At 40.5% G+C, this 26789-nt stretch overlaps 1 protein-coding gene and 1 pseudogene across 1 annotated transcript in view; one reads left to right on the forward strand and one right to left on the reverse strand.

The window, feature by feature from the left end:
* LOC132999950 (gastrula zinc finger protein XlCGF8.2DB-like) overlaps window positions 1–3194 on the forward strand; it is a gene marked incomplete at both ends in the record, with an annotated part of 17025 nt that extends 13831 nt beyond the window's left edge. The window contains one exon of the mRNA XM_061069757.1: window positions 2801–3194. Within this exon, the coding sequence (XP_060925740.1) occupies window positions 2801–3194 (394 nt within the window). The remainder of the gene's footprint in view (window positions 1–2800) is intronic.
* A 6963-nt stretch (window positions 3195–10157) lies between these two features.
* LOC133000164 (6-phosphofructo-2-kinase/fructose-2,6-bisphosphatase 2-like) lies at window positions 10158–22865 on the reverse strand (annotated as a pseudogene).
* Between the last annotated feature and the right edge of the window lie 3924 nt (window positions 22866–26789).

The following is a 26789-nucleotide window of genomic DNA, read 5'->3' on the forward strand; positions in this document are numbered from 1 at the left end:
GAGTTATAAGAACAATGTTAGTATTGGTGTAGCGAGCTAGAGAGTTTAATCAGACCGGATTCAACTAATCAACAGCTATCTTGGAATGAAAAAAGTATGTCAGGCTGTCCAAATACACCAAAATGCTTAATAACTAAATAAGCTGGGCAAGGAGTTAGACATTTTACCTTACTGGCCATCAAAGAGCATGACAACTCTTTCATACATGCAAAGCAGCTCACAGAAATATATCCCAACTTGTGTATTGCTCTGCGGATCAGAGCAACACTACCAGTAACAGTAGCTTCAGCCGAGAGGAGTTTTTCTAAATTCAAACTGTTGAAAACGATGTTTTGATTGATGACTTTGCAGAAAGGAAGGCCAGAAGGATTGCACTGTAACCCTTGAAGTGTGATGCTAGGGAGTGGAATGTTTGTTTATTTTGCATATTCTATTTTGATTATTTAAAACGTGTAACATATTATACATATATCATTTAAATTGAAAGCACACTTGCATATATTATTTTATTTCTTGTTATTATAATTATTATTGTTTGCTAGCTAAGTTGTCATTTGTTTTGATTCTTTAGTGTGCACTTTGCATTTCTTCTTAGCTCTCGTTCTTGTGATAAATAAAGGTGCAGTACTTTACTGTAGAACTGTTAAGAAGTTTTGAATTTTTCCTTTTTGGGGGGAGGCTCCAGGGGTGAAGCTTGCCTTTATAAGCCCTGCTTAATGCAAGCAGAGGAGTAGAGTTTGCTGAGGCGAGATGGGATAGCTGATTCCTCTAACACCATTTTTTTTATATATATATATAATAATTAACTTTTATTATATTATGTTACAATTGCATTATGTTTTGGCTATGTGCTTTTATTTTAATGTGTAACACTACTGAGAGGTGTTTTGATCTTTGGTTGTTTTGATGTTATCAGTTTATCTGGTTGAAGTAATAAAAGTCTTTGTTTTAGAGTTTTAAGATTTAAGTTGGTTAGCTTTCTCCCTTAATTTACCTGACAAAGCTGAACTAAAATGTTGAAAAATTAAGTAATTCTTGTGTTTATCATTCAACACGACTGATATCATGGGGGTATAATCTGGCCTGAGGGGTATGAATTGGCCTAGGCTATAATATACCCGGGGTATAATCTAGCCTAGGCCCCTTTAACCCTGGGTATAGTTCGGCCGGGGGGTATACTATGGCCTGTTACACTTGTAACTCCAGTCTGTCAATTAATCCTAAACCTAAACTCAATTACAACTCATTTGAATGTCTTGTTCTGAGTCTTTCACGCCAATCCAAGAAACACCAACAGCCAATCATATTTGCTGTAGTACCGTGCTCCTGGGGCTTATACTGAATATTTTTCAAACCTAGTCCCAATAAAATTATTATTATTGGTGACTTTAATATTCATGTTGACCATAATAAAGATAGCCTTATTGTAGGGCTGTGCAATTAATCAAATTTTAATCGTGATTTCGATTTTTTGGGTCAAATGATCTCCAAACTTATATAATCGAGTTGAAACGATTTTCTGAAATTACATGCACAATTCAGTCCTTCCCCCAAAGCATTCAACGCGGCCCTGCTGACTGGCTCTCACTCTCAAGCAGCTGTAAAGTGAAGGAGGAGAGTTGTGTGTGTGGTGACCGGCGGTATTTAAAAAAAACACCACGAGTGGAAAATGGCAGAGGGAGGGCAAACCCGCTTGATCGACAAAAAGGGTAGAAAAAGTTCTCTTGTATGGGAACACCTCGGATTCTTAGAATCTGAAGAGGAGCAGCACCACACAATGTAGCGGACGCACAGCGCCATTCTATAGCACGTAGCCGATAAATAAATGCATCATATTTTCAAACTCAGAAGTAATCGTTTGAATAATTGTGATTTCAATATTATCCAAAATAATCGTGATTATGAATTTTTTTTTTCATAATCGAGAAGGAACCGCTCACAGGCTAACGTAAGCTAGCATCAGCTCGAGCAGCGGAGTTAATACTCCACTTCCTGTCTCTGTCTGCTGCACCTGGCTGCTCCACCTCTCACCTGAATAATGAGGAGGATTTAATGCTGTTGTGAACGAGTCTGTGCAGAAAACCTGCTGCTGTGAATGAAAAACTTTTCTTTACCAGAAACCTTTTGTTTTATGCTGCTTCCTTTACGAGCTGCGTCGTAACACCAACTGTAAACAACCTCAACATCTCTACTTCCTGAATGTGATCGTTCAAAAATCACAACAGTCGACATTAAACGACACAACACAAGTTTTTCAAAACACTTCAGGAAACTCTGAAATTGTAAACGTGTGTTTTTGTGTTTCAGTGTGTCCTGCAGACGTCCAGCAACTGATGGTGAAGAAAGAAGAGGTTCCCCCTGAGGAGGAGCAGCAGTGGAGCCCCATTGTGGACCAGGAGGACCCAGAGCCCCACCACATTAAAGAGGAACAGGAGGAACCGTGGACCAATCAGGATGGTCAGCAGCTTCAAGGACTGGAGGAGGCTGATATCAAGTTCACATTGACTCCTGTCGCTGTGAAGAGTGAAGAAGATGAAGAGAAACTGAAATTGTCAAAGCTTCATCCGAGTGAGACGAAGGAGAACAGAGCGGACTGTGGAGGACCAGAACCATCCAGGAACTCAGGTCCTGATGGACGTTTACAACAAGGTCCTGAGGACAAGACTGAAGACTCTTCTGAGACTGAAGAGAGTGAGGGTGATTGGCTGGAGACCAGGGAAACTCAGACTGGTTTAAATACAAGAAACAACAAACAGCCTCTAAGTGATGTGGGATGTAAGACAGAAAAAAAATCGTTCAGTTGCTCTGAGTGTGGTAAAAGATTTAACCAAAGGGGCCATCTAAATACACATGTGATGATTCATACAGGAGAGAAACCGTTTAGTTGCTCTGATTGTGGTAAAAGATTTAACCATAGGGGCAGTCTAAATACACATATGAGGATTCATACAGGAGAGAAAGCGTTTAGTTGCTCTGAGTGTGGTAAAAGATTTAACCATAGGGGCAGTCTAAATACACATATGAGGATTCATACAGGAGAGAAAGCGTTTAGTTGCACTGAGTGTGGTAAAAGATTTAACCAAAGGGGCCATCTAAATACACATATGAGGATTCATACTGGAGAGAAACCGTTTAGTTGCTCTGAGTGTGGTGAAAGATTTAACCAAAGGGGCCATCTAAATAGACATGTGAGGATTCATAAAGGAGAGAAGTGATTCAGTTGCAACAAAAGATTTATTAGGATTTATTAGCAGATATTCATAGTTTACATATTCATAGTTCACTGTTTTAAATAAACTACTAACAGGTTTTATGTCCCTAGAAAATATAAATCATTGAATAACATGAAAGATCTGTGTTTATATATCTTATTTCTACATAATTTATCTATTTTTCTTAATGTCCCTCTTGTAATTTTTAAGGTTAAAGTGTGTTCCTTGCCCAGTATGTATGTGTGTTCTTAACAAGTTCATATGATTAAATATGTTTGTTTTAAAACAATGGTTTCTTGGTTCGTGAGATTCAATGACAGTGTGTGTTCTCCTTTATGTATTGCATGTGTTTCCAAGAATAAATGTCTAATAAAAAGATAAAGGCGTCGTCGCCCTCCTCTTTGTTTCTGTATGAACGGAGGCTGCACTGGCTACAGTTGAATTGTCTCCTCAAGAGACATATTAATCAGCTTCTCACAGTCAGACATGTTTGTTTACGTTTGACGTGAAGTCGGAACTCAGCAATTTCAGGTCAGAATATCTGACATGCGAGTCGTTTGGAACGCAGCATTACACTCACGCATGAATGACGGTTAATGTCAAACAGCAGGATTGTTAAATTCAGAGACAGCTGTGATGTCCCCAATCTATCAAATTTGAAGATAATTATTTTTATGTTTGTGCTGAGATGTTTTGGTTCCGTCGGTCAATCGGTGTGATACTGGACTCAGTAGATCACAGATCTATATAAAACAACATAGATCATAGGGCAGTGATTCAAAACAAACATTTAATCTAATGAGCAATTAGCAGACAAGGATCGACGTCACGTGACTTACGGAGGAAGTGAAGCGTTAATCTTTGCCGCAATGCGCAAAACGCATGTCACGCTTCAAAATGCATGTGCTCGGGCCCGTTCAGTGCTGCTTTGCAGTCCTAGAAATTGTAATTGTAATTTTTAATTGTTTTTGTTTTCATCTCAATTTGAAGTTGATCTGATGTAAGCCCTGGTACAAGTTCCTCAAAGTAAAAATGTGGAATGTGGCCACTAAATGCAAAACGGCGGCCTTCCTGTTGTGTTTTTCATAACGCCCCTTGAGACTTTTTTGTTTTCTGGTCATGATAGATCGGTTAATTTGTAGTTGCAACTCTAGGAGAATGATAATAATGATGAAATATCCTATTTTCACGACATCTATGTAAAGAAACTGAGCACTGGTGGTGTCTGTTTATCTGAGGATTATGTATCAGTGGTCACATCAGGTTTTATTGTCGCACTTATTTTAATATTTTTCTTTTTCTCGGATAATTAAAAAAAACATAAATGCTTCTTTTAATATGTTCTCAGAGTCAACGGAAAGCCAATGAGCTGTCTAACTCCACAGCCACATAGTGCTAATTGCCATTCACCCATATCTTGTGTATTAATTGGGGGGGGGGGGTCTAAAAATCCATTTGATAATGAATCTTAATAGGAGAAATAAGCAACTGAATGAATAAATGAATTATTACTTTCCCTTTTTCCTATTTGCTATTCAACCTGCTGAGTCATTGAGCTTCTCCATTCAACCTCTCCATTCCGTGACACTTTGGGCCTTGTGCTGATAAAACAAGGTAAAACAAAGCAAACTAGCCACGAAATCTAATTTCATTTAGTTCTTTAATAATATTGACGTTTTTCATTTAACAAGGGACAATACAATGAAAGTCAAAAATGATTAATAACAGTTGAATGCACAGATTAATTTGTCTCTGATATTTCTTTGAGAAAAAACAAGGTTTATTGAAACTCACTTTTATCGTCTGCTAAAAAGGAACAAGGAGGCTGATTGGAGCACGGCAATAACTTATCAATGATCAAACATCACAAAGTCATCAAATGAAACTCTGCATTAGTAAATAAAAAGACTGATGAGGAAAAGTTAAGAAGAAAATAAACATTTGCAAGAAGCAAATAAAGCAAATTCTTTGTTTGATAACATGAACAAAATTATCTCAACAAAATAGCAAAAATACCTACAAATCCCTTCAGAGAACACATAATGAATAAGTATCATTAAGAGCTGATTGAGACACATTAAAAACATTGTGAACAGCAGCTCGAGACAGAAAGTTCAATCTGTTACCTACTGCCGGGACAATATGTCAAGTACTGTGAAGTATTTTCCAACAATGCTTCTATAACAAGAGGGATAAATCTTTATACAGCATTTGAATCTTCCTCCAGAACCCTGTTCAGTACAATCTCTCAAATCTATAAGATGAGACAACACACGATGGCTTCAGATAACAATCACAGGTGCAAATGTCTGTCTATAAGTAGAGCGGATTTATATTATAAAAAGTTTTTACAGCATCTACTTTATAACATGATCTGTTTGCAAATGTAGAAATGTATTTTTTTATCGTAATAATGTGCTTGTATTGAGAAGAATAGAGGAGCTGATACTCAGTGAGCTGGGATTAGACCGTCGTGAGACAGGTTAGTTTTACCCTACCTCGAGGTGGTGTCCTGTAAACGGTGTGGGCTTTATAGATAATTGGCAAACTTTTTGGAGGAAACCTGGTCTTGTTAGGAGAGACGGCGTTCATCCCACTTGGGATGGAGCAGCTCTCTTATCTAAGAATATTACTAAGTCTATCACATGACAACCCAGAGTTGGGACCAGGAAGCAGAGCTGCAGTGCTAATCACTTCTCTGCGCTCCCTCTGGATCAGTCACCCAACCGCATAGAGACTGTCTCTGTCTACCGTCCGATTCAATTATTTAAATTAAACAATAACAGAGCGAGAACTCACAATAATCTTATACAAATTAACACAACCTCTGGAACAACACAGGAAACTAAGACTTTCAAATGTGGTCTTTTAAACATTAGATCACTGTCCTCAAAGGCTATTTTAGTTAATGAACTAGTCTCAGACTACAATATAGATGTAATGTCCCTTACTGAGACGTGGCTGCATCCTGATGAATATGTCAGTTTGAATGAATCTACTCCCCCCAGTCATATAAATTCACACGTTCCCAGGGAACTCGGGCGAGGAGGTGGAGTTGCTGCTATTTTTAACTCCAGTCTATCAATTAATCCTAAACCTAAACTCAGCTACAACTCATTTGAATGTCTTGTTCTTAATCTTCCACGTCAATCCAGGAAACACCAACAGCCAATCATATTTGCTGTAGTTTATCGTGCTCCTGGGGCTTATACTGAATTTCTAACAGAATTCCCTGAGTTTTTATCAAACCTAGTCCTAAAGACAGATAAAATTATTATTGTTGGTGACTTTAATATTCATGTTGACAATAATAAAGATAGCCTGAGCGTAGCATTTATTTCAATACTAGACTCAATTGGTTTTAGTCAGTGTGTGCATCAACCTACTCATTGTTGTAACCACACACTTGACCTTGTGTTATCATACGGTGTCAAAATTGAACATTTAACAGTACTTCCGCGCAATCCAGTACTATCAGACCATAATTTAATAACCTTCGATTTTTCACTATCTGAATATATGCCACTAATAAAAAACTCATTTTCTAGATGTCTACCTGATAGTGCTGTAGCTAAATTTAAGGAAATAATTCCGATTACATTTAAACCCGTATTATCCGTCGACATAAACAACAAATTCTTTAAAAACCCGAGCTCTATTGAGATTGACCACCTCGTAGAAAGCTCTGCAGACTCATTACGATTAACATTAGACTCAATAGCGCCTCTAAAAAAGAAATGTGTAAAACATAGTAAATTAGCTCCGTGGTATAATTCCAAGACACATGAGTTGAAACAAATATCAAGAAAATTAGAAAGGAAGTGGCGCTCCAGCAACAGTGTTGAAAATCTCCTAGACTGGAAGAGTAGTGTTACAGAATATAAAAAGGCTCTCCACAAAGCAAGAGCTGCCTATTACTCAAAACTAATAGAAGAGAATAAAAACAACCCCAGGTTTCTCTTCAGCACTGTAGCCAGGCTGACAGAGAGTCACACCTCCACCGAACCCAGTATTCCTCGATCCCTAAATTGCAATATCTTTATGACCTTTTTTAATGATAAAATTCTAACTATTAGAAATAAAATCAATCATCTCCTGCCCTCAATTGGCACTAATACCCTCCCAACAATAGAGATCTCAGAAACGGCTGAGAATCCTTCCCATTATTTAGACAGCTTCTCTCTGATCACCCGTGATCAGTTTACCAAAATAGTCTCAGGTTCTAAACCAACAACCTGTATTTTAGATCCGATTCCAACTAAATTACTTAAAGAAATTCTGCCCCTAATAGATAATTCGTTACTTAACACAATCAATCTGTCATTATCATCAGGTTATGTACCACAGTCTTTTAAAATAGCTGTAATCAAACCCCTACTCAAAAAACCCATCCTAGACCCAGAGGTTTTAGCAAATTACAGGCCAATATCTAATCTCCCCTTCCTATCTAAAATCTTAGAAAAAGTTGTAGCCAATCAGCTGTGTGAGTTTCTCCAGGAAAATAATATATATGAAGACTTTCAGTCTGGGTTTAGAACCAATCATAGCACAGAGACAGCCCTGGCAAAAGTCACTAATGACCTTCTAATAGCTTCAGATCAGGGACTTGTGTCTGTCCTCGTTCTGTTAGATCTCAGTGCAGCATTCGACACAATTGACCATCAAATTTTATTAGAGAGACTAAAACAGTTAATTAACATTAAAGGAACGGCCTTAAACTGGTTTAAATCTTATTTTGCTGATCGCTCCCAATTCGTTCAAATCAATGATGAGTCATCGGTGCGCACCAAAGTTAACCATGGTGTCCCACAGGGGTCTGTGCTCGGCCCAATTTTATTCTCATTATATATGCTTCCACTAGGAAACATTATCAGGACACACTCGGTAAATTTTCACTGCTATGCGGATGACACCCAGTTATATTTGTCAATAAAACCTGATCAAAGTAATCAATTAACTAAACTTCGAGCATGTCTCAAGGACATAAAAACCTGGATGACCCGCAATTTTCTCTTATTAAACTCAGATAAAACAGAGGTTATAATACTCGGCCCTAAACACCTTAGAGATACATTATCTAATGATATAGCTGCGCTAGATGACATTGCCCTTGCTTCCAATGACACAGTCAGGAACTTGGGAGTGATCTTCGATCCTGATTTGTCCTTTAATAGTCACTTAAAAGTAATTTCTAGGACCGCGTTTTTCCACTTGCGTAATATCTCAAAAATCAGACATGTCCTTTCGCAAAAAGATGCAGAAAAACTAGTCCACGCCTTTGTTACATCGAGACTGGACTATTGTAATTCATTATTATCGGGCTCCAGCAGCAAGTCGTTAAAGACTCTGCAGCTGGTCCAAAATGCCGCAGCACGTGTCCTGACGAGAACTAAGAAAAGAGAGCACATTTCTCCAGTATTAGCATCGCTACACTGGCTTCCTGTCAAATCTAGAATAGAATTTAAAATTCTCCTCCTCACCTTCAAGGCCCTTAATGATATGGCACCTCTTTACCTTAAAGAGATGTTAGTTCCATATCAACCTACTAGAGCACTCCGATCCCAGAACTCAGGTTTACTTGTTGTCCCTAAAGTCTCTAAAAGTAGAGTAGGAGCCAGAGCTTTTAGCCATCAAGCCCCACTGCTGTGGAATAATCTCTCACTTTCAGTTAGGGAGGCAGACACGCTCTGTTCGTTTAAAAGTAGACTCAAAACCTTCCTTTTTTATAAAGCTTATAGTTAGAGCTAATTTGTGCGATGTTCCAAATTTGATTAAAAGGCAAAAACCCCTGATGATGCTAAGACGCACAGGGAATTTATGACACAAGACACACGGAGCTTCTCTTTCCTGCTTCTCCTTCCTTTTCTCCATATTTATCACATCAAGATAATTCTTATCTGATCAGTACATGTTACTAACTTGACCCCTTTTCCCGGAGTTTCTGTGCCTTAGCGCCCGCGGATGCAGGGCCACAGCTGTGGCCGCACCATGGATTATGATTGTGGATCGCGTGTCGGAGGTCGCAATGGTGGATCCAGTTCGGTGGATTCTGTATCGTGCCAGCTGATCGTCGTTGTAATGGAGGATCCTTTGTCGCGTTGGCATCGGATGATGAGGGACCACGACCGAGGCGGCAGCTGATAATGGATTCTAACTGGCGGCGGTGGACAATGACTGTGGATTATAGTGGATCCCATCCTGATGCTGGATCGTGGTCTTGCTGCTGGCCAGAGACTGTGATTGCAGCGGGACTGCCTGACACATAGTATTGAAAAATGTTTAGCCTAATGGATGCTGCTAAAAATCCTGATGATGTTTTCTTACACCTGACATCTATTGCACTTCTGTCCGTCCTGAGAGAGGGATCCCTCACATGTGGCTCTCTCTGAGGTTTCTACATATTTTTACCTGTGAAAAGGGTTTTTAGTAGTTTTTCCTTACTCTTGTTGAGGGTTAAGGACAGAGGATGTCACACAATGTTAAAGCCCCATGAGACGAATTGTTATTTGTGAATGTGGGCTATACAAATAAAACTTGATTGATTGATTGATTGAGTGTATGTAATGATCAGTAAGGCTTTGTATTATTTACAGTACAATAAGGATTAGTTGCCACTTGTGTAAAACACTGTGTTGAGTTGTTTTGTTGATATATTTATTGTAGTGCACATGCAGAAGAGTATATGATACTAATGATAAGGCCTCCAGGTCAAAGCCTCAGCATGCAGAATAAAGACAAAGACAGAAACTGCAGATATAAAGAAATAAAAAATGACCCTGTGTCCAAGTTGCCTGGTTTTAAAACACAAACTCTTCTTTGACTTCATCCTCCTCTGACCACGATTTCCAAAAACTGTAGTTCAAAAATACTTCTATCCATCTTCAGAGTCAAGATCGAATCCAAACTTTAATTTGCGTCGTGAAGAACAAGACTTTTCATCTTCACTCAGAAGCGGAACCAGCCACTAGTTTCCTCGGAGCTGTCAAAGTCGATTCCTTCACACAGGGACTCCTTGAAGAGAGAGGAAACGTCACTGACACTCACAGATTAATGCCTCACAGCAGAAAATACTATTAGAGGAAACTAATAGTGTCTCAGGAGTCTTAAGTTCCTATTTGGAAAATTTGGTAATTCATCTGGAGTGCTGTTAAACGGCTGCAGCACTGGAGACTGTTCATTAGAACATTGTCTAAGAAGAAGTTATTAATTATTAATCACTTTTCTGAACCTACGTGTGATTGCTTCACTTTAATCAATACTGAGACACTCTTAAATAACCATCTTATAATTATTAATACATTATATATGTGCACAGCAAAGTATAGTTACTTGTCTATCATTTTACCTCTTTAAAACATATCTAGGTGTCTGACAAATGTGATAATCAAATGCTTTTAAAGAAGCTGCTTTTTACTGTTGCAGCCATTTATTAAGCTTCCAAAGAATCAGGGTGCGATAGTCGTTCTTGATAACGTCGCTGAGATGAAACATATCGACAGCAGCTTTCTGAGTGCAAAGGTGATGGAAGGTTGAAGAAACCAAAGTGCTGGAAAACCATAAAAAAACATGAAACACTGTGATAACGTACATTCAGATAACATGACTTGAACAATGGGATGAATTATGGAAAAGAAAATGAAACGTTGGCTACACGTTTTTTTAACACAAAAAAAAGAATCCCAAAAATCTGCTTCCTATTCGGGGCTGAAAGACGGGTTCAGAAGGAGAGAGAGAGAGAGAGAGAGAGAGAGAGAGAGAGAGAGAGAGAGAGAGAGAGAGAGAGAGAGAGAGAGAGAGAGAGAGAGAGAGAGAGAGAGAGAGAGAGAGAGAGAGAGAGAGAGAGAGAGAGAGAGAGAGAGAGAGAGAGAATAATCATAACTATAGAGAGATGTGGAGATGGGCCGAAGCACTGTACCCACAAGGCAAGGCCAACACATACACAACAAATATACTTATGAATATGCATTTGTAAATAAAAAAACAGTTTTTATGGGTTAATAATGTTGACGTTAAATGTTCTCAAATGGATTTCAGTAAAAAAAATAACTGTCGCTCTAGAAAATAGTCTAAATCTAAAATGTAAGATAAAAAAAATTGATGCTGATATAAATGATTGTCTTAAAGAAGAGGCTCGTGAAGTGATTACTACTCTTAAACCACCTCATCTCCACATAAAGTTTAATTTAAATTTTATTTCAGCAGATGCTCCACTCATCAGGAGTGTTTCTCATAAAGAGACATGCTGTTCTGCATATTCACGCTGGAAACAGACCAGTGGTGAAGCAAAGGTCATGCAAGACAAACATCAGACGGCCAAGAAACATTCAAGAAAGAGAACTTTCCTTCGAGACCCGACACGTGACAGACACACAGAGACGAGTCCCATGTCAACACGGAGATGGAGACATATTTGAAGGGGGGGGGGGCTGTAACTCTTTCACTAACTTGGCTTTGCCGTCCCTCTGGCATCAGAGCTGATGGCGTGGGGGCAAGCGGTAGCCAGGGCGGGTTGCCTGCACTGTAGAGCCTGGGACGCTTGACCTGGTCGTGACTGGACAAGGGAGTGTAACTATTCCGCCGAGGTACGAGAGCAGAGTCCCTCAGGGTTTCATCCTGGTAGGAGATGAGATGCTGCAAGGTGTTCAAGGACAAAACAAAAGATCTGGGGACTCCTGATCACAGCCGAGCAGAGTAACCATCCTCTCCACATTGACTCTAATAACAGGCTCAACAACAGAAGTCAATTCAAAGGAGACTTTGAATTGAATTGGAGAATTTAAGGGGACTGTTAATGAGTGTCATTCTAGTTTGTGCATGTAAAAAAACTGCAGTTAAAAAGCCCAAAGTCCTCAGTGAAGGAAGCTCCTCTTCCCCACAGACAACATAGGTCCTGAAGCTCCTCAAGCACCTGAAGCACCTGAAGCTCCTGAAGCTGCAGAGGAGCTGCAGCAAAGGACAGTCTGAAGAAAGTGATGTGTTTTCTGAATATTGGAGCAAGTAAACCTTTTCAAATCAAAACACAAATTCAAATTATGACCCTGAATATGTCTCCTTTTAAGGATAGAATAAGCAAAGCACAACCCTCACACACCTTCTCTTCATTTAAGGGTGTAAACCTTTAAAATAATTCAAAGAAGCTCAAATACAGCTTTTCATTCATCCATAACCAGAGCGATGGTAATAATGATTATTTCAGCCAAGCAGGGCAGCATGATCAGCCAGGGCTTCAGTCCATAACATATAAAACATTTAATTTCATTAGCTGAGCTGCAGGCAGGTTCAAGATTCAAGGGACAAGGATTAAAAAGAGGGAGTTAAAGAAGCAAGGCCTCACATGCAAGCATTAAACTAGTGGATACAACAAACAAGAGCCTGTTAGACTCTGGATTAGATGTTGTGGTTTCGCTGATTAATTGTGGGTCATAGAGTGAAGTTGTGTGTCCTGGGGGGGGAAGGACCTACCATACGCCACAGGTGTGAGTTTGAGCACAGTGTGGAGCGGACACTTCATGTACGGCAGATCTTCTTTAGGATGATTTAAAAAAGCACAAAGTCAGTATCTGTGTGTCCGTGTGTCCTGTGTGTGTTTAGTGATCATTCTTCTACCTGCACTTTTATCCAGGAAGTACGCCAACAGACATCTCATCACGGCCTGGTGGCAGACGACCAGCACGTTGCCCTGTCTCTCCAGCTCCATGATGACCGGCTCCAGTCACTGAACCAGATCCTGGTAGGACTACAGAGCCAGAGAAGACGATTTTAACAAAACATCAACCTGATTAACATCTGTGAAACACGAGGGGATGGAAGGAGTGGGCCAGGTTACCTCTCCTCCTTGGTAACCATAGTGATACTTGTCCTGGTCTCTCAAAGCAAACTCCTCTGGGAAAGTGTTCTCGATCATCTCATAGCTCATCTCCTCACACACACACTGAGGAGGGATATTCAAAAAAAGAAAAGAATATTCATTCTAATATCACACACCAAAGTAAAGTAAGCTGAAGCACTTTCACTGCACATAATACAAAGAAAGAAGTGCTTCAATTCCACATATTATACATAGGGATTGTTTAAAGACAGTAGCAGAATATTTTAATACATAAAGATGCTTTATGAGAGTTTCCTCTCATAGATCGGTACTGACAGCGTCGATCTCGTTGAGAATCTTCCACTGTTCATAAGGAACCCCGAGCTCCTCCGCCGTCTGGATGGTTCTTCTCAGTTGACTCGTCCAAACCTTCAAATCCCACAGTTGGTGCTCCTCGCTGAAGTCTCTCAGGGCGTGGGCCAACTGGGAAACGAGAGAAACACAAATCGACAATCATCGTCTAGATCAGGGGTCTTCAACGTTTTTCAGGCCAAGGACCCCCAAACTGGTGGAGAGATGGAGCAGGGACCCCCTACTATATATATTGTATAAAATTGTGTTTTATATTAAACTGGGCCTAGTGCCATGTAAAAACATAACTTCCCTGTTATTGTGCATTCAATACTAAGCTATTCAAATATTACACAGGTTCATATATTCATGTTTTTAATTTAAACATGTGCAAGGTACAGGGAGGCCATGCCACTGCCATTTATAAACATACATCGTTCATACAACACTGAGCTATTAAAGTAATTCACAGATTCATGTTTTTATTTTAAACATGTAGAAGAGCCAGTGAATCCTCAAGCTATCTGTGGATGTAACACATACTCCCACATTAGTGAGATGTCGGACCCTGATGGGTAGCACACAACTTATCTCATCTTGGACGGATGGAGGTTGTCAGGCAGAGGGTCAAATCAGCCTCACAATATGTTGGATGCATGTTAATGTGTATTTAAAGACATTTAAATTTGTGGAAAAAAATTGGTTCGAAAATGAATAAAAAATTATAAAAACATTTAAAAATTGTTTAATCAACCAAAGATTTCGCGACTCCCCTGCAGAGCCTCCGCGGAACCCCCTAGGGGTCGCGGACCCCCTGTTGAAGACCTCTGGTCTAGATATCATCAATTATTTTCTAAGGGTTCCTGTCTGTTTCATTAGATTAATGCTCATGAAAAAGCCAACGGAGAGAATTAAAGTAAATATTATCCAAGTGAACTAATGAGTCTTGTGATTGGTTCTTTCTGTGTCATCGTACCTGTTTCCCTCGAGGAGAAAGCTCAGAGTCCCCCCCGATGCGGCCCTCCACGTTGTGGTTGCTCTCTCCGTGGCGGCACAGGTAGATGGAGTGAGAGTGCACGTGGATGTTCATGAGGTAATACACGATCTTGCTCTGGATGTAGTCCTGCACCCGGTTCACCAGGAAACGCCGGCCCACGTTTATCACCTTGATAAACAACAGGTCCCTGCAGGTGGTGTTGGATCATGGGGGACTGAACTTAAAATCTGTTTACTGACGCCATCTAGTGTTAATTTGTTGCAAACTGCTATAAAACCTTTTAGGTCCACAGGAGCGTAATCCAGATATTAAATGTCATGACCTATTGGGATAGAGAGAAGCAGATGTGATCAGCTCTTGTCGTAGTTGTCAGGATCTAACGGTTGATAAGTGACCTTGTAGCACTCGATGCGTTTGAGGAAGTCGTCCATTACTCTCTCTCTGTGTCTCTCAGGGTAGTCGGGACTGGACACCTTCACTTCCTGTGGCGGGTATGCAACACAGTCAGACCATGTGAGCAAGCAGCATGGTTCTTACATAACTAAGCAGACACAGGGAATATTTAAAGATTATGGGTTTGGGTGACGTACCAGAATATTAGCAGCTATCACCTCAGGGTCGTCGCACACCGACTCCACAAAGAACACCTGTTGGAGAGAGGTCAGAGGTCAACGTACGACTAACAATCAATCCTCACAAGATCATTCAGTTTTTAAATTAGACATTGAAGGGGCCCTGTGGAGTTTTCTTGTAAAGATTTAAAAGTCTCACATTCATCATTTCACGTTCAACGCTACATAAACTGTGAATGTTTGAATGTGAATTTAAATTAAGTCAAATTTCCCAAAACAAAATAACAGCAGAATATAATAAAAACACTTCCAATGTTACCTTGAATGCATTCTCCTTCACAAAGCCTTGAATGAGGTCTCTACGTTCTCTTGTTGTGTTTGTTGCATCAAAAACCTGAGAAAACAAGTCAATGTGTATAACTTGGACAGTGTCAGCTTCAGAGTGACAGCAGCAGCCTGTTTGATATCTAGGTCACAATTCAGGCGTGTCATCTTAGAAAGTGGAATGAAACAAAGAACACAGTGGGCTTCTGGAGTGAGATTTGGAAGTTTAGGGATGCAGCTGATATCAACCCGTTTCAGGAACTTGCCATGGCTGCTGTGTCTGTGTTGTCCCTGCTACACTCAAATGCTGAAGTCGAGAGATTATTCATCCAGATGAGTGTGGTAAAAAGCAAACTAAGAAATCGGATGTCATTGCACACCCTTAACTCCATCCTCTATGTCCGATATGGTCTGAGGCTGTCTGGTGAGGCTTGCTATGAGCACAAGCTGCCCGATAATGTTTTGCAGCTTTTTGGCACATCAGCGGCTTACTCATTTAAGTCAGCTACCTCAGTTGCTGAACCTGCCATAGAAAGCCTTGACCAAGATGAAGATGACCTACTCTTTCTGTGAGCCAGCACAGAATGTGTGTGTGGAGGGGGTTCTGAAAACCAACAAACAGTGAACCTGGATTAGGGCCAGACCATAATTTTCTCACAATGCCATTGACAGTTTTTTCTAATGTCTCTTTTGGGTCCATTCAGATTGTTATTGTTGTCAAGTTAAAACCTTAAAATCTATAAAATAAAATGTTCATGTTTTACTGGGACTTGTTGAAGGCTCCTATGTTGAGCATAAGGTTAGAAACTAAACCAAACTTAATAAAAAAATAAAAAAATAAAATAAAATACAAACTTAAAAAAAACCTAAGTAACTCTGCCAGAGTGTCTCTTTTGGGTCACTTTGCCGGTCCCAAGCCCGGATAAAAGAGGAGGGTTGGACGTAGAGCTAGCAATTTCACCCCACACAACAGTCTTTGGATTCAATTTGATATTCTAACATTTAACAATACAGGACAGAATTGATTCATGTAATGTGGGTCTAGACCAAGCATTCAAGTCATTTGAGAAGTGATGGCCTATTTCAATGGCAAAATAAAAAATGAAAAGAACAAGAATCAACAGAAGTTAGCTCACTTGTAGTTCTAAACATATTTAGTGTGTTTTTACTCACTTTTTGTCTCCCCCACAACGTTATTCCTCTCTCATACAGCCTACACTACAATTATGCAAATTAGGCGATGACATCGTCATTTAGCGACTTTTAGGACAGCCAATAGCTACTCTCCTTACTGAGGAGTCGGCAACACTGAGAGTGAGGAGGAAGGAGCAACATGTCCGCCATGCAGCTGCTGCGGGAGTCGGTACATGAGCGGATCCGCGCTGCCGCTGAAGACTTCCTGCTGCAGGTGGAGGAAGGAGGAGGAAAGGCTCGAGTCCCGGAGCTGAGAGCGATGCTCACCGAGCGGCTCGCGGCGGCGGAAGAGCAGATCCTAGCGGGGCTGGAGGAAACCGTGGCTGGGTACGAGGAGCGAGTGGAGCGGACAGAGCTGGAGATCTGCCGCCAGAGGAGGCTGCTCGATGCCGTGATGCAGCCCGAAGTCCGGCTGCACAGAGCAGGTCAGTCCCTAGAGGAACCGCTAACAGGCTAACGCTAGCTAGCATCATAGCTATCTATATCTATCTATGCTGCTCACGCTCTCTGAACTAGCTCCTCTGCTAACAGCTGTTTCTCTGCATCACTCCGGCTACAATCACCGGTCTGTAGTTAAACAGCCACACATCCCAGCCCCTCCTCTCTGGTGCTTCGTGACTCTGTGTTCTGTGTGAGCTCAGCCTCGTAGTCTAACAGGCTGATACAGCAGCGATGGCTTCTCTCTCTCCCTCTTGCTCCGAGTGGCTCATGTTCACTGACTCCTCCGCCTCCATTAACAGTAGAGCTACATGTAATAAATGCAGTGTGTTGGTAGCGATGGAGGCGAGAGGCTCCGCGACCTAGAACCTCCGTTAGCTGTAGTTAGCTTAGCTCCCGCTAGCCGCCGCGGAGCTACCTAGCTTAACACGTAGCTTAGCTTCAGCTAGCTCTCTTATCTAGGAATATTACCCAGTCTATAACATGACAACCCAGAGTTGGGACCAGGAAGCAGAGCTGCAGTGCTACACACTTCTCTGCTCCCTCTGGATCAGTCACACAACCCCATAGAGACTGTGTCTGTCCACCGTCCGATTACATGATTTAAATCAAACATTAACAGAGCGAGAATTCCACACAATAATCTAATACAAATTAACACAACCTCTGCAACAACTCAGGAAGCTAAGACTTTTAAATGTGGTCTTTTAAACATGAGATCACTGTCATCAAAAGCTATTTTAGTTAATGAACTAGTCTCAGATTACAACATAGATTTATTGTCCCTCACTGAGACGTGGCTGCATCCTGATGAATCAGAATCAGAAAGGATTTATTGCCAAGTAGCTTTACACCTACCTGGAATTTTCGATGGTAAATAGGTGCATACATTTAACATAAAGCATAAAAACACAATAAGTACTTCACATAAGAAAGAAATAACTGTTTATGAAAAAATAATATCCAAGATATAAAAAGTTAAATAAAGAGAAAAATGTAAAACAGATATACGAGATATAAAAAGTAAAATAAAAAGTAAAATGCAAAACAGGAGAGAAATGTGGATGTGCAATATGCAATATACTGTTATGTGTGTTAATTTAACACAGAATTGAGGCGTGGGTGCTGGATAAGAGTCCAAGCCAGGTGGGGGTTGTTAAGTTAACTCACTTGCGCAGTGTAACTTCAGCGTGAAAAGTACAAGCGGAGCGTCTGTTTCATTCAGTATAATTTATTCTTCCTCGTGCACCGGCTCTGTGCATCCGTTTCATGCACAGGTTCACAACAACAATAACACAGGATGTGACGACATACACGTCATATATACACAGGTACGAGAGAAACGTAAAACCTCTAATAACAGGCAAAACTATTACCGTAAAACAATAATAGCGTTCTCTATAATAAGGATAGTTTAACACCCCCACTCGCTCTTATCACAATAGGTTGCATCAAAACAAAAATAACAGAATGTGGTATCCTTGATACTCAGAGAAACAAAATACTCTTTGCACTCTTAAGTACCAAACATGTTTCGTGCAAATCTTTTTAACTTCAGCTTAGTAGCTGGCTTTGTCATGACATCAGCAATCATTTGCTCAGTAGGACAATATTCCAAAATAAACTTTTCATTGTTCACATTTTCCCTGATAAAATGATACTTAATGTCAATGTGCTTGCTCCGTTGTCTGTTGACTGGGTTTTTGGCTAGTGCTATGGCACCTTGGTTGTCTTCATACATTTTTTGTTTTTGCATATTGATATGTGTCTATACCCCTGAGTAACTGCTCTAAGTAAATGCATTCCTGTACGGCTGATGCTAAGGACATGTATTCAGCCTCACAACTGGATAAAGCTACTGTCGGTTGTTTTCTTGTTTTCCAGGATATCAAAGAGCTTCCCTCATTTAGACTGACACAAAAACCTGATGTACTTCGCCTATCTGCTGGGTCTGATGCCCAGTCAGCATCACTGTAGACTCTTAGGCCAAATTTTTCTCTGTCATTTCTCCTAAAACATAATCCCTGTTCTGTTGTACCTTTCAGGTACCTGAACACATGTTTTAATGTGGTCCAGTGTTCTACTGTTGGTTCAGCAAAGTGCTGGGAGAGTTTACTGACCACAAAAGTTATGTCTGGTCGGGTACATGTAGACAAGTAAATTAAACTTCCTACTGCCTCCCTGTACATTCTTTGGTCTTTCAGTTTTTCTGCATCTTCTGTGTATTCAAGTTTTGGTTCACATGGAGTTTCTCTAGCTTTGCAATCCTGCATCCCAAATCGATCTAGAATTTTGCTCACATATCTCCCCTGTGACATTTTGACTACACCATCTGCTTGTTCGAAATCTATGCCCAAGAAATGTCTCAGCTTTCCCAAGTCTTTCATTTTGAACCTTTCAGTGAGTATTCTCTTTACATTTTTCAGAACATTTTCATTACTAGCTGCTATCACCAGATCGTCAACCCATATGATTAGGATTACTTACTCGTTGTGCTTTTTTTTTGTATACACAGTTATCAGCTGGGTTCTGTACAAAATCATTCTCACTTAAACATTCATGCAACATAGTATTCCAATTTCTCCCTGATTGTTTCAGACCATAAATAGATTTTTGTAATTTACACACAAGTTTTTCACCTGTATTGGACTTTTTCTCATAACCCTCAGGTTGCTCAATATCAATTTCACGGTCAATTGGGGCATGCAAGTAAGCTGTCTTCACATCCGACTGGTGTAGGACTAGGTTATCTTGTACAGCCTTTTGCATGACCACTCTCACACTTGACATATCAGCTGTGGGTGAGAGTCTCCTCGTAGTCAGTGCCTGGTTTCTGACTGTAGCCTTTTGCTACGAATCTTGCTTTATATTTATCAGATCCATCAATTTCGGTCTTAAGTGCATAAACCCATCTGCCCCCCACTGTCTGTTTGCCTGGTGGCAACTGAGTAAGCTTGAAAGTCTCATTCTCCTCCAGGGATTGCATCTCCTCTCTCGGCATTAGTCCACTACCTTGCTTTGCTTGATGCAATGGTGTCCTGGTAATTTTGAGGTATGTCACACACTGCTCTGTAACAAGAGTCCATGCATGTGTGCAGTTTGTCATCTGTCACACAATCCTGTAGATAAGCTGGTCTCTTTCTAATTCTCGGTGGGTTCCTCTTGATCACAGTCTCTGTGGACACATCTGGCTGTGTGTACTCAGTCTTTTCAGATGAAGTCTCACTATCATCACTTTGAACACCTTGACCTGGTACATTTTTCACATTCTTATCAACAACATACTCATCACTGTTGTCATCAGTAGAGTGTATATCCCCGTATTCTATGTGTGACTCAGATGTTTGTGTTTCCCTTTCTTTGCTTGCTTTAGTGGTGAATTTCACCAACCTATGCTTTTTACCCCTCTCTGTGTCTGGATAGTACACTAGATAGTAGTGGTGGGGGAAAAATCGATTCTGTTAAGTATCGCGATATTTTGCGCCCGCGATTATATCGATACTGTAGCACAAAGTATTGCAATATTTTTTTTTTTTAATACTTTATTTTCAATTATATATGTAACAGCCCCTGGCTGGCAAAGCATGACAAGGAGAGTTTCAGAGTTTAAAAGATACCTAGTGTGTATGTGGAAAGGATGTTCTCCACTGCAGGAGATATAGTAACGGCCCAGAGGAACTTTAACATCTGAGCATGTCGACCAACTCCTTTTTCTGAACAAAAATGCCAATATTCCCAAATTAATTTAACATTTTGGTTCATGACCTTGCAGCCGACTGGACTCTAGTAGTACACTTTTTTATTTTTCTCAATTTGATTGAAGCTCTAGGTTACTCTTATTTATATGCTTATTCTCAGGTTTATGTTACTCTATTATGTCTGCTTGATGTTACTGTATTGTATTTAAATAATTGTAAGTTATGTGCTGGGAGCTCAGCGTTCATGTGAGAGGTCTCCTATTCAGAAAATAATTACAAAGGTCCTGTGTCCTGAATGTTCAAGGACAAAGTTTTTGCACTACCCTTTCTTAGTTTTTACACTTCAGTTAATGTGTAGAAGACAATGTTGTTCACAGAATTAAAGGTGACATTTGAAGTGAGGTGAACAGTCTTATTTTCCTCTTTTTGTAATGCCTTTGAATAATATGGGGGACATGAATCGCAATATATCGCAGAATCAAATCGCAATACTTGCAGTATCGCAATATATTGCAGAATTGCAATACTATTGAATCGTGGCCCAAATATCGCAATACTATTGAATCGTCACATTTTTGCCAATTCCCACCCCTACTAGATAGGCTGGGCTGTTCTTATCATAGCCTATGAAAACACCTTGCTCACATCTGGAATCCAATTTGCTTTTCTCTTGCTTGTAGGCAAAACACATCGATCCGAATTTTTGGAATTTGGATATGTCTGGGACCCTTCCTGTGAATAGCTCGTACGTCGTTTTCTTTGTACGTCTACTGTAACATCTGTTTCTCACATAAGCTGAGGTCTGTACAGCATAGTTCCATAAATTATCTGGTAACCCGCTTTCTATCAGTAGGCATCTGCTCATATCATAGAGTGTTCTCCACCCTCTCTCTGCTGTGCCATTTTGGTGGGGTGAGTATGGCGCAGACGTCTCATGTCTAATCCTATTTTTTGTTACAAGTGTCTGGAAGTCTCGACTTGTAAACTCAGTGCCGTTATCTGAACCGATACACTTGACTTCTCCATAAGGAGCTATGTCTGCTAAGAACTTTTCTGTGGCCTGCACTGTATCACTCTTGGACTTAAGAAAATTTACAAGCATAGTTCCTGAGTAGTCGTCTGTAAAGGACTGTGAATATCTGTGTCCTTCTATGCTTGGTGTCCGCATGGGACCGGCTAAGTCGGTGTGGACTAGTTCTAGGGGCTTCTTTGCCTTCCTATCTGGCTCCGTATTTCTTGTCTTGGTGAACTTTCCCTGTGTACACACATCACATAATTGATCCAACCCTACTGCACCTCCCTTAATCACCATGCCCTTCACAACACTTTGCAACCTTTTCACATCTTCATAATAACAATGACCCAATATTTCATGCCAAGTTTGCATATCATGACATACTTTACATTTATCAACATTCTTCTCAACAGTTGGTAAGTAATACAAATGTCCATTCTCATGAATGGACATGTGCTGCCATCCTTGGTGATCATGCGACTGTTCCCCTTCTTGAAAGTGAGTGTCGCTCCTCCATTTGTTGCTCTTGCCACTGAGAAGATGTCGTTTGGATATGATGGCATGTAGAGGGCCTCTCGTAGCTGCGCTGTGTGTTGTCGTCCTGCGTGGTCTAGAAGATGTATCACCGCCGTGCCTCTCTGTTGTGCTCTTCCACTGCACTTGCTTCCGTCTGCTAATTCCACTGAGTGGGTCTCTTGCCGGAACAAGTTGTCGAAGCTCTGGAACTCTGGAGCTCTGGAACTCGTCTGAAGACGAAAGGCATCATGGTGGATGCCTTTCGTCTTCACGTTACCTGGTGGTCTTTCACTCTTGACATATCTGGCCATGAAGAGGTGGTCTTGGTCGTCACCTTGCTCCTCTGCAACTTTTCTGACGCCATCTTGTCCCCCCTTCATCTTACAAAGTGTTTCTGCATGCGTATTGTTCTTACAGTAACTGCACCACACTTTTCTGTAACACCTTCTTGCCATGTGTCCCTTTATTCCACACTTGTAGCAGGTAATGTTAGCATCTTCTTCTTTTCTGCTACTGTGTGGCTTGCTATGGCCTCCATCTTGTCTTGTATACGTTTTCATCACATTATCTGTAGTTGCTTCAGCCATTTTCATTTTCTCTGATTCCTCATAGACTCGTAGTCTTCTTTTGAAATCTGCAAACGTGACGCTGTCTCCATTCTGCGTCACATGGACAGCTAGCGGCTTGAACGAGTCCAGTAGCCCGCATAGCGTCATGGCCACGATCAGTCCATCACTCATGGTCTCTCCTGCTTCCCTTAATGCTGTTATAATGTTCTCAGCTCTTATTAAATAGTCAGTAACAGTCTCGCTGTCTGCCATGTGAAGCTTGGTAAGAGACGTGTTCATATTTATAATCCGTGGCTTGCTCTTTCCAGAATAATGTTCTTTTAGTATTCTCAGGGCTTTCCTGCCATCATCAGCAGCCTCGTGTCTGATTAACGATAGGCTTTTATTATCTATTAGCCTTACCAGCTCAGTAGCAGTCGGCATTCTTCTGTCCGTCTTCCTCGCTCGCATTAACTGGTTCTCTCACAATAGTATCCTTCAACTTCAGGATATGCAGGCAGCTCAGGAACCGTGTCTCCCAAAGGTCGAATTTCTCCTCCGTCCCATCGAATATAAGCTGCGGTGCTGGAACTCCTGTTGCTCGGTTCGCCATCGTTAGCCCGTCACTTTCTGATCGTCGTTGTAATGGAGGATCCTTTGTCGCGTTGGCATCGGATGATGAGGGACCACGACCGAGGCGGCAGCTGATAATGGATTCTAACTGGCGGCGGTGGACAATGACTGTGGATTATAGTGGATCCCATCCTGATGCTGGATCGTGGTCTTGCTGCTGGCCAGAGACTGTGATTGCAGCGGGACTGCCTGACACATAGTATTGAAAAATGTTTAGCCTAATGGATGCTGCTAAAAATCCTGATGATGTTTTCTTACACCTGACATCTATTGCACTTCTGTCCGTCCTGAGAGAGGGATCCCTCACATGTGGCTCTCTCTGAGGTTTCTACATATTTTTACATGTGAAAAGGGTTTTTAGTAGTTTTTCCTTACTCTTGTTGAGGGTTAAGGACAGAGGATGTCACACAATGTTAAAGCCCCATGAGACGAATTGTTATTTGTGAATGTGGGCTATACAAATAAAACTTGATTGATTGATTGATTGACTTTCTTCTAGCTTCTCTGCTAGCTATGCGTAATACGTCGCAACCACTTCACGCCCTCTTGTCTTCAGCCCTGGGCCCATAACCTGTTGAGTTACCTCACTTGCGCAGTGTAACTTTAGGGTCAAAGTACAAGCGGAGCGTCTGTTTCATTCAGTATAATTTATTCTTCCTCGTGCACCGGCTCTGTGCATCTTTTTCATGCACAGGTTCACAACAACAATAACACAGGATGTGACGACATACACGTCATATATACACAGGTTGAGGGAAACGTAAAAATTCTAATAACAGGCAAAACTATTACCGTAAAACAATAAGAGCGTTCTCTATAATAATGATAGCCTAACAAGCTCTAAGGTCAGGTAGGCATAGGAGTTGTGTTGTGCTATCAAAGCATTTGAATCTTCAAAATCTAGGCTTGCTATTCTCTTATATTTTAATGATAATTTACACTGCATTAATTGGAATTCAGCTGTAGTCATATACTAGGAGATCTGTATCGGAGAGTAATTGTATCCACAATTTAAGTACTGCAAGCTAGACTATTATGCAGTTGTAGACACAACACAGGGGGTCCCTGGGCCTGAGAAGGGAAGGAAAGGGGTTAAATGTGGCTATAAGATGGACTATTAAATGTGACTTAAAAAGTCAGTTTTCGTTGACTAAAACTAGACTAAAATGTTCTGAGTTTCCATCAACGAAAACTAGACTAAAACTAAGAAGGATAAAAATGACTGAATGTGACTAAAACTAATATGCATTTTCGTTTAAAGACGATACTAAATCTAAAATAGATACCAAAATTAACACTGGTGTCATGAAGTTGAAATTTGAGTTATAATAACAATGTTAGTATTGGTGTAGCGAGCTAGAGAGTTTTATCAGACCGGATTCAACTAATCAACAGCTATCTTGGAATGAAAAACGTATGTCAGGCTGTCCAAATACACCAAAATGCTTAATAACTAAATAAGCTGGCCAAGGAGTTAGACATTTTACCTTACTGGCCATCAAAGAGCATGACAACTCTTTCATACATGCAAAGCAGCTCACAGAAATATATCCCAACTTGTGTATTGCTCTGCAGATCAGATCAACACTACCAGTAACAGTAGCTTCAGCCGAGAGGAGTTTTTCTAAATTCAAACTGTTGAAAACGATGTTTTGATTGATGACTTTGCAGCAAGGAAGGCCAGAAGGATTGCACTGTAACACTTGAAGTGTGAAGCTAGGGAGTGGAATGTAAATAGTTATTGAGACAAAGTTAATTTATACTATTTATTTATTTGTTTGTTTATTTTGCATATTCTATTTTGATTATTTTAAACGTGTAACATATTATACATATATAATTTAAATTGAAAGCAAACTTGCATATGTAATTTTATTTCTTGTAATTATAATTATTATTGTTTGCTAGCTAAGTTGTCATTTGTTTTGATTCTTTAGTGTGCACTTTGCATTTCTTCTTAGCTCTCGTTCTTGTGATAAATAAAGGTGCAGTACTTTACTGTAGAACTGTTAAGAAGTTTAGAATTTTTCTTTTTTGGGGGGAGGCTCCAGGGGTGAAGCTTGACTTTATAAGATCTGCTTAATGCAAGCAGAGGAGTAGAGTTTGCTGAGGCGAGATGGGATAGCTGATTCCTCTAACACCATTTTTTTTATATATATATAATAATTAACTTGTATTATATTATGTTACTATTGCATTATGTTTTGGGTATGTGCTTTTATTTTAATGTGTAACACTACTGAGAGGTGTTTTGATCTTTGGGGATGTTTTGATGTTATCAGTTTTTCTGGTTGAAGTAATAAAAGTCTTTGTTTTAGAGTTTTAAGATTTAAGTTAGTTAGCTTTCTCCCTTAATTTACCTGACAAAGCTGAACCCCCAATAAAATGTTGAAAAATTAAGTAACTCTTGTGTATATCATTCAACACGACTGATATCATGGGGGTATAATCTGGCCTGAGGGGTATGAATTGGCCTAGGCCATAATATACCCGGGGTATAATCTAGCCTAGGCCCCTTTAACCCCGGGTATACTTCGGCCGGGGGGTATACTATGGCCTGTTACACCGGGCCTTGTTGATAAGGCCAACTGCAGCCGGGAAGAAGCTTGTCTTGTGGCGGGAGGTTTTGGAATATGTCAGTCTAAATGAATCTACTCCCCCCAGTCATATAATTTCACACGTTCCCAGAGAATTTGGACGATGAGGTGGAGTTGCTGCTATTTTTAACTCCAGTCTATGAATTAATCCTAAACCTAAACTCAGCTACAACTCATTTGAATGTCTTGTTCTGAGTCTTTCACGCCAATCCAAGAAACACCAACAGCCAATCATATTTGCTGTAGTACCGTGCTCCTTGGGCTTATACTGAATATTTAAAGGAATTCCCTGAATTCTCACTCTCAAGCAGCTGTAAAGTGAAGGAGGAGAGTTGTGTGTGTGGTGACCGGCGGTATTTAAAAAAAACACCACGAGTGGAAAATGGCAGAGGGAGGGCAGACCCGCTTGATCGACAAATAGGGTAGAAAAAGTTCTCTTGTATGGGAACACCTCGGTTTCTTAGAATCCGAAGAGGAGCAGCACCACACAATGTAGCGGTCGCGCAGCGCCATTCTCAAGCACGCAGCCGCCTTTTTTTTTGGAGCGAAACACTGAATAAATGCATCATATTTTCAAACTCAAAAGTAATCGTTTGAATAATTGTGATTTCAATATTATCCAAAATAATCGTGATTATGAATTTTTTTTTCCATAATCGAGAAGGAACCGCTCACAGGCTAACGTAAGCTAGCATCAGCTCGAGCAGCGGAGTTAATACTCCACTTCCTGTCTCTGTCTGCTGCACCCGGCTGCTCCACCTCTCACCTGAATAATGAGGATTTAATGCTGTTGTGAATGAGTCTGTGCAAAAAACCTGCTGCTGTGAATGAAAAACTTTTTTTTACCAGAAACCTTTTGTTTTATGCTGCTTCCTTTATGAGCTGC

Source organism: Limanda limanda, chromosome 4 (genome assembly GCF_963576545.1).
Source record: "Limanda limanda chromosome 4, fLimLim1.1, whole genome shotgun sequence".
NCBI lineage: Eukaryota > Metazoa > Chordata > Actinopteri > Pleuronectiformes > Pleuronectidae > Limanda > Limanda limanda.